Source organism: Ornithodoros turicata, chromosome 1, assembly GCF_037126465.1.
Source record: "Ornithodoros turicata isolate Travis chromosome 1, ASM3712646v1, whole genome shotgun sequence".
Taxonomy (NCBI): Eukaryota; Metazoa; Arthropoda; class Arachnida; order Ixodida; family Argasidae; genus Ornithodoros; species Ornithodoros turicata.
In genome coordinates, this window is record NC_088201.1 from 228773613 (window position 1) to 228786525 (window position 12913).

The window sequence follows — 12913 nt, forward strand, 5'->3', positions numbered from 1 at the left end:
TCACTATTTTCATGATATGTGCCATGAATCGATTTTATGGGACTACGGCTGCTTCACACAGGGTCATCCAGTGGTTTGTGACGACCGATGGTCACTAAGCTATTCATAGTCATAAAACACTCTATAACACGATGTGAAGCAGCTGAGTTACATCGAGTCGGTCATGGTAGGTATCATGTAAATATCATGGAGTGTCATAGCAAGCGTCAGCAATCATAATCAAGCTATGGGACACCGTGTGAAGCAGCGGTAGTCCCAGAACATGTTGGTTTCATCAAAATTGAAATATGCAGCCCGTGTGTGGAGTTCTCAGGGATATTTGTGTGACAGGCTAGAGTTTTTTCAGAACAATGCTATGAGGTTCATATTTAATATACGTGTTCGCAGAGCAAGTATGTCCGAGATTAAAAGGCGTTATAAAATTACGTTATTGGCAGTGGGACGTAAAATAGCTTGGCTTGTTCTTATACATAAATTATATCATTCTGGTTCTTATGTTACCCCTGCTCATTTTTCCTCTCGTCGTGTAGAACGTCCTTACAAGCTAGAATGAAAACTAAATACAGACACACATAAATACTCCACACTGCGACTGAGTATTAGCGAATGGAACGACTTGCCAGCAGATGTTGCCGCACTCTCAGGTCATTGTAGCTTTCAGATAGCCTCCGAGAAAATGTTCTTTCGATTATAACAGTCAAACTTGCATAAAAATTTCTATTTTGTGTATCTTTTTCTCCCACTTATGTGACGCTTTTACGTTAAGGGTTTCTTATGAAATGAAACGAAATAACGTCGGTTCATGCCACCTGTAATGGAAATTGTCATGTGATGTCAAAATGGCCGTCTGTAGTCTCTAGAACACTTGTGACACTGTATGAAGCAACGAGGGTTGAATGAAGCCAAGCTATGACCCATATCATGAACATAGTCATGAAATGTATTAAAGACCATTAGTAGTCACAAAACACTATGACGTTGTTTCAAGTGCCACTACAGACTAAATCTCATGTCTTCAGAATCCCACCAAAGTTATGTTACTGAAATAGTCGTCTCACTTTACATTCCTGCAAAATATCTTTGCTCTATGTGACGCGAAAGCCAGAGAAAAGTAATTTTTATCTTTGAGAACTGTGACATCATGTTAGATCCGACGGAGCGACCGGCTCTCATCTGGCAACGTTGTTGCCCTTGGCGTCTTCCGTGGGGCTCACTTTTTGCTACCACATCTTTTGCTTACATATTCTGCTACCTTCGAAAAAACACAAGGAGGAGGGAAGACATCTATCCCATTTTCGCCTTCTTCAGTCAGCGTCACGTGACTTCTCTACCACGTGACCCTCCTCGGACTCCGGCGTCGTGGCTTGAAGAAGAGTGCCCTCTCTAGAACATGTCATCATCAGAATTTGCGGCTTATGGTTACGTCACCCGCTCGTGACGTCATCGAAACTCGAGGAGGATCAGCGGACCTTCAAAAATTGACAGAAATGCACAGTGTTCGCAAATAGCATTGAAATTTCCTGTGTAAAGTCCTCGAGTCACCTTCTTTTCGTGGACTACATAAAATAAAGGGTGTTTTCTGAATCCGGAGTAGCACTTTAAAGCGGCGCTAGTCCTGTAAAATTGATTCATGGCGCATATCATGAAAATAGTCATGAAATGTCATAATACCGTCGGTAGTCACAAACAGCCAGTATGACCCTGTCTGAAGCAGCGGTAGTCCCATCAAATGGATTCATGGCAGATAACATGAAAATAGTCATGGAATGTCATAATGACCATCGCTAGTCATAAAACACTGATGACACTGTCTGAAACACTGTAGCCCCATAAAATTGATTCATGGAGCATAACATGAAAATAATCATCGAATGTCGTAATGACCGTGGGTAGTATAAAACGCTGCACGACACTCTTTGAAGCGGCGGTAGCCACATAAAATTGGTTCATAACAAATACCATGACTTAGTCATGGAATGTCATAATGGCCGTCGGTGGTCATAAAACACTGTATGAGAATGCTTGAAGCAGCGGTAGTCCCATAAAATGGATTCGTGGCGTATATCATGAAAACAGTCCTGGAATGTCATAATGACTCTCGGTAGTTATAAAACACTGTATGACACTGTTTGAAACACCGGTAGTCCCATAAAATTGATTCATATCACATATCATGAAAATAGTCATTGGACGTCATAATGGCAGCCGGTAGTCAGAAAACACTGTATGACACTGTATGGAACGCCGGTTGTCCCATAAAATTTATTCATGGCACATATCATGAAAACATCACGAAAAGTCATATTGACCATCGGTAGTCATAAACCGCTGTATGACACTGTTTGAAACAGCGGTAGTCTCAGAAAAAGGATTCATGGAACCTATCATGAAAATAGTCATGGGATGTCATAATGACCGTCGGCAGGTCACTAACCACTGTATACACTGTTTGAAGCAGCGGTGGTCCCATAAAATTTATTCATGGCACATATCACGAAAATAGTCATGGAATGTTTTAATGACCATCGGTAGTCATAAGACACTGCATGACACTGTTTGCCGCAGCGGTAGTCCCATAAAATTGAATCGTGGCGCATATCATAAAAATAGTCATGGAATGTCGTAATGACTGTCGGTGGTGATAAAACACGGTATGGCACTGTTTGAAGCAGCAATAGTCCCATAAAATTGATTCATGGCGCATATCATGAAAATAGCCATGAAATGTCATAATACCGTCGGTAGTCACAAACAACCAGTATGACCCTGTTTGAAGCAGCGGTAGTCCCATAAAATGGATTCATGGCAGATAACATGAAAATAGTCATACAATGTCATAATGATTGTCGGTAGTTATAAAACGCTCTATGAGACTGTTTGAATCAGCGGTAGTTCCATGAAATTCGTTCAATGCACATATCATGAAAATAGTCATGTAATGTCTTAATTACCATCGGTAGTCATAAGACACTGCATGACACTGTTTGCAGCAGCGGTAGTCCCATAAAATTGATTCGTGGCGCATATCATGAAAATAGTCATGGAATGTCGTAATGCATGTCGGTGGTGATAAAACATGGTATGGCACTGTTTGAAGCAGCAATAGTCCCATAAAATTGATTCATGGCGCATATCATGAAAATAGTCATGAAATGTCATAATACCGTCGGTAGTCACAAGCAACCAGTATGACCCTGTCTGAAGCAGCGGTAGTCCCATAAAATGGATTCATGGCAGATAACATGAAAATAGTAATACAATGTCATAATGATGGTCGGTAGTTATAAAACGCTCTATGAGACTGTTTGAATCAGCGGTAGTTCCATGAAATTCGTTCAATGCACATATCATGAAAATAGTCATGTAATGTCTTAATTACCATCGGTAGTCATAAGACACTGCATGACACTGTTTGCAGCAGCGGTAGTCCCATAAAATTGATTCGTGGCGCATATCATGAAAATAGTCATGGAATGTCGTAATGCATGTCGGTGGTGATAAAACATGGTATGGCACTGTTTGAAGCAGCAATAGTCCCATAAAATTGATTCATGGCGCATATCATGAAAATAGTCATGAAATGTCATAATACCGTCGGTAGTCACAAGCAACCAGTATGACCCTGTCTGAAGCAGCGGTAGTCCCATAAAATGGATTCATGGCAGATAACATGAAAATAGTAATACAATGTCATAATGATGGTCGGTAGTTATAAAACGCTCTATGAGACTGTTTGAATCAGCGGTAGTTCCATGAAATTCGTTCAATGCACATATCATGAAAATAGTCATGTAATGTCTTAATTACCATCGGTAGTCATAAGACACTGCATGACACTGTTTGCAGCAGCGGTAGTCCCATAAAATTGATTCGTGGCGCATATCATGAAAATAGTCATGGAATGTCGTAATGCATGTCGGTGGTGATAAAACATGGTATGGCACTGTTTGAAGCAGCAATAGTCCCATAAAATTGATTCATGGCGCATATCATGAAAATAGTCATGAAATGTCATAATACCGTCGGTAGTCACAAGCAACCAGTATGACCCTGTCTGAAGCAGCGGTAGTCCCATAAAATGGATTCATGGCAGATAACATGAAAATAGTAATACAATGTCATAATGATGGTCGGTAGTTATAAAACGCTCTATGAGACTGTTTGAATCAGCGGTAGTTCCATAAAATTCGTTCAATGCACATATCATGAAAATAGTCATGTAATGTCTTAATGACCATCGGTAGTCATAAGACACTGCATGACACTGTTTGCAGCAGCGGTAGTCCCATAAAATTGATTCGTAGCGCATATCATGAAAACAGTCATGGAATGTCATAATGACTGTCGGTGGTCATAAAACACTGTATGACACTATTTGAATCAGCGCTGGTCCCATGACATTGATTCATGGCGCATAACATGAAAATCATCATGAAGTGTCATAATGACAAAAAGCAGTAATAAAACACCGCATGACACTGCAAAATCCAGGGGTTGTTGAACCAGTCATGATACATCAGCGAAATCATCTCTCTCAGTCATGGCATGACTGAATACACACTGAATACATTTACACGTGTTGCTTGGATTAAATTGGGCAGCGCTTGGATTAAACTGGTTGGTGTCTGGATTAATTTGGTTCACCACTGGATTAAATTGGGTGGCGCTTGGATTAAATTGGGTGACCAATGGATTAAAATGAGCGGGAAAACCTAGTCTAAATTACGATCGAGGGGCATCGTATGCCAGCCGTTCTCCGCAGTGCATTTCAAGAAGGTGAAAAACTGGAATGCTTATACTACAATGTAGGAAATATCTCGGTGACGGCTGTGTGTGTCAGCTGGTAGCGTGTTAAGCTGGGCGTAAATTCCACAACGCAGGTGAACATGAAAAAATGTCTGTTCTTCGTGGAAAAAAAGGACGTCATGAACGCTATAGCCGCCAAGCCAGAAGCAAGCAATATCGTACACACATGCACGCACACACGCTCGTGCAAGCATCAGAACACAATTATACATATTTTTTTAACTTTTGTAGCATGTTTATAAAAATGCTTAGGAAACAGCATTGATGTTCTTTTTCCAGTTGAGTTCCACGGCCAGGCGGCATAAGTGGGCTGGCATAAGTGTAGTTACAGCGAAAGTATGTGTACGTACCTGTTTAAGCATATCAGCGACATATCACGAAGCAAGTACGACAGAGTTCGAATTAAATACACACGTGAGGTCCTGAATAAAAAAAGCAGTTTTTTTGTTTCCGCGTCGCAAAAAAAAAAAAAACAACAACAACGACAAAATTTCCAATCCCAATCTGTGCTGTGCCCAAATCACTGTGCTGTCTTGATGTTTTTCCTGCTTTTTCACTCATGTCGGCCTCGGACACTTGATGCCCCTTGCAACATGCCGCCACAACAACACGCCGCTACAACAAACGAAAATAGTAACAAACGTTCTGGCAAAATATAATGTATGGACAAGGCAAAAATATCAACGTGAACAAACACTTGTTTGAAATAGACGAAATAAAAGTTATTCCACATTTTATTTGTATGACGAAGGTTCCTCACCAAAACAATATTCCAGATAGACGTTCTTTTTACAGTTGCTTTAAAATTGCTGTTCGTTTATTTACATATAATGCAAGCCAAACCAATTTCTGAAGCAGGAGAGGCTGCATCAATGAGTCAGGACAGCACACGTGAATACAACCGCAACCACATGATAAAATGGTAATTACACGCAAGGAGGCAGGTAAGGCTATAAGCCGGAAACAATTAAAAAGAAAAAAAAACGTTGGAGTTATCTTTCACGGCATATTGTTGTCCTTATTTCGCTCTCTAATGTTAATCTAAGCCGTACAAAAGTAAGAAGTTCGGATATTTTATACCCCCGTCACACGGGCATTTCGATCCTTCTCGAATCCAATCTGCATCGAACTTCCCGAGCACGCTCGAGTTTTGACGCTGCTACACGGCCACTTTCAATGCGCATTGAACGGTTGAACTGTGCAAATGAATAAACGGAACTCATTAATTTCGCGTTTCCTATACAACAGCGATATTAGTGGTAATTTATCGTATACCGATGTAAGCATCATTTGTAGCTTCGCGCGCATGTCTGTCTTAAGTTATGACAGTTCACCGGGGTCGAGGATGCAAATGGCGTCCGTCGAGCCGTCTTGAAATTCTCAATCCTGTTATGGGAACTGTCTTGAGTCAAGCAGGATCAAAGTTCGATCCTGCTTGGAAGCGGCCGTGTAGCACCATCCGATCTGCATTGTGTTCAAGCAGGTTCGAAAGCAGGATCGAAATTGCCCGTGTGACAGGGGTATTACATCCCTGTGCCAAAGTCCTGTTTAATTGGGAACGTTACTTAAGGGCCCAAACCCCGTTGGAGCAACGCAGAAATCCTACCGGGAACCCCCGCTCCGTCGCGCCCCTAGCGTGGAAATGTGGCGAATTCTCTCGTCACGCTTTTTCTATTGTTCTCTCCCCACATCGGCAGGCCGTACCAGCGGAGCAGAGAGGAGCGATCGAGTGGCCGTGGTTTTACAATAAACCGCGCAAAATTCCCCGATAAGAAATGAACCGTGCAAAAATCCCCGCCCCAAAAGCAATCGCTCAAGAATCCACGATGAAAAATATATCGTTGCAAAATATATGGTTAAAAAAAACTGTTTCAAAATATATCGTTAAAAAAACTGTTTCAAAATATATCCTGTAGTCGAAAACGACAGCGGAGTGATAGATATGTATCTCTACGCAGAAGGTAGAGAAGACAGCAGTAAGTCGTAGCTTACATTTACGATTTTTGCCCGTGTTAGCACTAACCCTCTACCTATGTCTCGTCTGTCATGGCTGCATTATTTTTTCCACCTGCGTGTTGTTGCTATGTTTTCCTTTCTAGTGTAGAGTAGAAAGTGCGGCAGTGCTGAGCGCTCGTTCGTTCGTTCGTTCGTGCGTGTGTCCTGAGTTGTCTTTACAGTGACGGTCAAGTAAAGCACGCTTGTTTCGCATACTATCAAAGTGCGATGCAAAGTGCAAAGTATCAAAGTGCGATGTACGAAGTATACTCATGCTAGGAGTGCAATTAATTTCGCCCACTGTAGGACTATTTGTTGAAGCGGATTGTCTATTTCACTCGCTGTCATACCACGTGATTGCAGCGACAGTATGGTGGATTTTGTGGGGATTCTGAAACGATTTATTTTTAACGACATATTCTTAACCGGGGATTCCTTAGGGTTTTTATTTACACGGGGATATTTGAGCGATTATTTTTGTGCGTTGACTTTTAAGCGTATATTCCGGACGATTTATTCTTAGCAGTGGCTACTTACGCGTTTGAGCCGTACGCGCCATAGTGTAACGGTTTACGTTTGTTTTTATTTATTTGCCAATAGAGCAAGGAGGTACCTGGTTCAATTCCTGTCGCCGTCTGGCTTTCCGACGACAGACCATGAGGGATGTGTTGTGTTCGGTTTTCTTCTTCTTCTTCTTTTTTTTTTTGTTCCAGCCTCAGAACCACGCCTGACCTTAGAGTGGTAGAGTGACTGAGAGCGGGAGCCGATCTTTCCCATTTAGTAAGAACTGATATTCTTCGGATGCGCCCATTTATAATTCCACAAAATGTGTACGCCCGCGGGACACGCGCGATATGCATCGTGACGTTAATTCCGCAAAGCGAAGCGACGCTACGTCCTCCGTATCGGGTGTAAGGAACAAATGGGATGATAGCTGGTCGTTGACGGCCGAGACGTGGGAGGCAAAGTATTTCTACGTAACTGCGTACGACTAACGTGGAAGTGTAAGAGACCGTCTGGCTGACGCTATTCTTAGTGGTCGGAGCCGTAAAGCGGGTAAATGCATAACGTTCAACTCGGATGAATCGTTAGTCAGCCTTAAAGGAGCAGTCTAGAGGCCCACAACGTTTTTTCTGTTTTTGGTCAGTATGGAATGTTAGGCGGCCGAAAACAGTTTTCCCACAATTAGTGCAGCCGTAGCTAAATTGGGACGCCTGCAATAGCTCCCCGAACCTCCCGCGCGCGAAACACCCTTCGCCTTCACGATAGGCACGTGATGAGCGCCACCACACACGTCACTATGTGACGCAAGTGGTGAGGACGCTCCTCATTGGACTTGGGATCACATGATCGAGGTGAGCAACATCGCCCAGGCCGGAGCGTCTGCTACCGCTTGGGGGACGCCATGCGTTCTCCGGCTTCGTGATGTCCGAAACGGAGGGCACAACCACGATTTTTTGGGACCGCAGGCACGACGGGAAGAACGAGTGGTGCAGCCCGAAATTAACTGCGTTTGTACAGCAAAAACCCCGTGCTTCTCGACAGTGTGCAGGCTGTCCGACAGTTTTCACCGCGCAGTTGGTTCAGTGGCTAACAGGTTGCGCCACAATACCGCTTCGCAATAGCTTACTGCTGCTGTGAATTCTGAGATTGCACAGAAGCCACGGATATATTACTCTTGCGATCGTAATCTTATTTTCTCAGGCTGCGTATATGCTTCTTCGTTTAAAGAAAACGTGATATAAATCATATAAATAATAGAAGTCGACAAGAAGCAGCTAGCAATGTTCGTAGCAGACGGTTTTTCCTACGAACGAATGAGGGGCTCTCTACCACGAACGTCACACTAGAGTGGGTGTGGTCTGCAGTTGGAGCGCTCCGGCCTGTCACCGCGGCAGCGATTTTCCAAATTAATTGCACCGTGGTGATACAACTTTGGACAGAAATATTTTGTGGGAATGTTTTTCACATACTGCTTTACAAGATGACAGCAGTTTTGGGCCATGTTAGATACCACTTTAATGCTCCTTTAAGAGATGCCCTGCAGCGACGAAGAAAACTTACAAGATAAGGAAACATTGCTGACCTCCGAGAGGTTACAGCTTCAGAGACAATGATCGTGGGAATACCGCAAGCTTGACATCCACTTCGCTCTGAAGTCTGCCTTTAAGACCATCCGGTTGTCGTTGGCCTCTGGGCCTCTTCTTCTGCGTGCCATTGACACATTCCGCCGAGCTGAAATAGCGTGTCTCCTTGAAACACGTGGACGAAATGCGGAAATTCGGATTAAATTTACCACCCACAAACCATTCAAGCAAAATTGAAGAGCGAAAAAAAAAAAATCATGGACGCAGTGCGCGACAAATCAGTCGGTACTTTTCTAGTATGCGCGCCGTATGAGTCTTGAATCATCTATGTGAAAATAAATCAAAAGAGGAAAAGGAAAACGGAGGGGGTGCCAAGTTCGCAGAGGGTACTGAGTTATGTAAGTCCTGCACTACAGGGAACTGCTATTTTATCATCATCACTATCATCACGTTCCTGCGTATACAGTGAACCCTCGTTATTATGACCCCCGTTAATCTAGCATTCACGCTTTATGACCGAATTCGTGGGGAACGTTTTTTTCCCCATGTAAATCCTTCCCGTTAATATGACATTCCGCTTATCGGACTATGACCGAGATTTTTGGGCACAGCTGGGGTCAAAGACATGTATTATCCTGCCGTTATTATGACCGCGTCACGCACGCCTTTGAGTGGCTGCTTAAGTTTCTCAGGAACAAAGTGACACAGTTAAAGTGGGGCGCAAAGGATTAGGGTGACTCGAGGCGTTGTTGTCCTCAAGATTACTCATACCTCTTCTCGGATTGCTAAAGCAGTGAAGCACTGAAGGTTTCCTTATTGTTTTTGAGCAACACAATGACATTAATAATGTTTGCGTGATCAATAATACTCTTGTACAGTTAGAAAAGCTGATCACTGCAAGCTACTCCAAGCAGTCATTGCTGACAGACTTTGTTTATTAAATAAATTGTTGTACAGCATCATGCGTACGTTTTGTTCTGCCGTGCATGCCCTCTGGTCCCCACTGGAACGCTTTCTCGTTATTATGACAATTCGCTTTATGACCAAAATCTGCGGGAACGGAAGCGGTCATATTAACGAGGGTTCACTGTATCAGGCATAAACCATCTGAGTTATCCCATCTGCTTTCATGCTTTCGCAGGTGGCACGCGGGGAACGGGTGGACTCCCAACGGAAATTACATTTGAAGTTTTCGTCGCCTACGACGACATCTTCCACAGTCACTTCAGTAACCAAACCCTAAGAAGGCAGTATGCCGCTGCGTTCTTCAATGCGGTAAGCTATTAGATGCCACAGATTCGTATATACGCGTTGTCTTGTTTACACGGCGGGCATCCAGAGAGTAAGCTAATTTATTTCTTAGTGCAAAATCCACATTGGATATAACTGGCCTTCAATTATTGGTATTCAACAGGCGGTACCCTTCACCATGATAGTTGGCAGTCCTTGTATCCCCGCTTTCTAGAAATACACTGGCGTGGACGTCTTCATCATAGGTTCTGTCCAACCTGGCAGAGAACCTCAGCAAATAAACATACACACACACACACACAAAATGCTTCACTGCAGGCGGATCGGAAGCTCTAGTTAAGTACGCAGAAATGAGCATGACTGCGAACGAAGCGCACGACAAGCCCTTTTGTGTACGCTTATTCGATTCCGCTGCACTCGCTGCACCAGCCCAACCATCTCGGTGGACGTTCGTAAGAGCCGAATGATTCATAATTTTGATGAAATATGAAAGTCGCTGAAAAGGTTAAACAGCTGTACGACTCGAACCGACATCTTCTGGATTACCGCTCCAAGGCGGCTCCACCAATTCACCTATAGGCAAACACGCCTCCCCAGCGACTTTCGGGGTGCGCCATCTGAAGGGACAAACCAGCCACTCTCTCTCACTCATCCTCCTTTCACTCTTACATTTATGCGCACTCATACACATAACTCATACGACGGGATCGACGCAAGCGGCAAATGTCTTAGGCAATTCGAGGCTTTGTTTGTATCTGTCCCTTGTATGTTGTTACAGCCGCAGAACATCAGTTCTCTCAGATTCATAATTTATTTCACTTCTACAGCAGACAGTTTAAACCATTCTTCATCATTACCGGTGCCTCAGGTGCCATGTTCTTTCACCTTAGTTGCCTCTAGTCCACAGTAACGGTCCCCGGCGAGAGCGCTGTGCAATAAGCCTGGAGATAAATTAGAAGACAAGGACGCCCTACAACAGGGTTAGGAATCGCTGGAGTGGCATAATGGGCATATAGTGACAGCATTTTGTGGTCCTCAGCTCTACCTGCTGATCCTTCGGGACGTGTTTTAACACTAGTACAGCATGCCAGACATCCAAACAAGATACCTGATTTGTTCATGGTGTAACTTTAACAAGCCATGTCCAGTGAGCTGATTAATGCGATCTGCGTAGTATACTTATAGTTGTGATGTAAGCTCGAATGAAGGCTATTCGATTGGATTGGATTGGATATAGCAGAAAAAAATATGGGTAGGTTTGTCCCGACCCTCTCTAGACTGGCTACTCCAAAAAGCGTTTGTGGGTGGAACAATAGCTATGACAAAGCTATGGTCAAGTATGTTTACTGATGTAATAGATAAACGTCTTCGGTAACTGCTTCTGAGCCATTCTCTTGTCTTTGGTTTGAAAATGATGGTATCGTGATATCTGTGACTCAACAGAGTAATGAACTAAACGAGGTACCTGTAAGGCTGACACACCGTACGTGTAGACCTAGTCGAATTACCTGTTGAGTGCTCGTCTGTATCAGTTGAGTCTTTTTGTCATGGGTTGTCTCTTTCTGCACTCCAGCATGGTACTCGTAAGACTTGCTTAATATACTTTAATTACTTAACGGAGAGTTATTAACGTTACATCCTATCCGGCAAGTGCTAATATACGTTCTTGTCATAACTTGAAATTTCAGATCAATATCATCTTTGCACCCAATACCAATCCGAGAATCGAGTTTGAGGTTGCCAGGGTGTACGCTCAGGTAAGAACGTGCCGAGCGAAGGCTAAGGAGCACACTGGCAGAACACACACAGGACAAGAGTTCGTTCTGTCCGAGTACTCGTTGACATTCGTCCAGTATGTTTAGTTTTACCCAACACACTGTTTTGTGTTTACAGGTAAGAACATGTGATGATAGGTTGATGGACTCAACGAAGTGGATCTGACTAAGTTCGCTACGGGCTCTCTAATTCTGTAAAAAGAACGTTAGGTTGACTTGAGAAATTTTGGAGTTCAATTAAAGAAATTCAATTTATTTTAATTAAAATCAAATGAAAATATGTTTGCAAGATGGCACATTCAGTTGCCACACAAGTGCCGTTTACCGCGTATTTTTCCCTCGCCCCGTTTTTTTATAAAGTCCGAATGACACGTTTTTTGAAACATCCTGTAGACATATTATTGTTCAGAAGATCCTTTACTGGGACTTGGAATATGATGACATCTTTGTCGCCACATTTTTTGAGGCGGACTCATGCGTTCTACTTAACGTTTACTTCCGGAGAAGGTTGGCTTCACCGTCCCAAAATTGTTTTCTTTGCTTTGCTTTCCTCAAGCGTTCTAAGGAAGTAATATAGTCGGCGCCAGCGTGCAGAACGTGCTAGAAAACCACAAAGGCATTATTTTCATTCGCAGGGATCTGGATAACCCCAGTAAGCTTGTCGAGTTTGTTGACTGCAATCAATTCCCAGACTGCAACTCTAGGGAACGACATCATTGTGGCACAAATATCACGGGTGGGCGGACCGAGAGAAGTGATTTTGTTGCATCTCCCGTAGATTCCCATGTATTGAAAATTTCATGAACTTGAATTCGCCAAAAATCAGTGGATCGCGTCAAGCCTTCAAAAATGTGTCATTCCCTAGATAAACTCGAGGAGAACACGACTGTACTTGTCCCGTGTAGAAATTTAGCTAGGTTTACGGGAAACCTGCGAACAATAATTCCCCATCGACATTCTAAAGAAGTGAGTCCGCCTTAAGTCTCAGATAGTTCCCGC

The 12913-nt window shown here is 43.2% G+C and overlaps 1 protein-coding gene across 1 annotated transcript in view; it reads left to right on the forward strand.

Annotated features, from left to right (window-relative positions):
• Positions 1-12913, forward strand: part of LOC135377127 (uncharacterized) — an 83573-nt gene that overhangs the window by 6883 nt on the left and 63777 nt on the right. Inside the window, exons 2-3 of the mRNA XM_064609435.1 lie at positions 10030-10163; positions 11828-11896. Coding sequence (XP_064465505.1) covers positions 10030-10163; positions 11828-11896 — 203 coding nt within the window. The remainder of the gene's footprint in view (positions 1-10029; positions 10164-11827; positions 11897-12913) is intronic.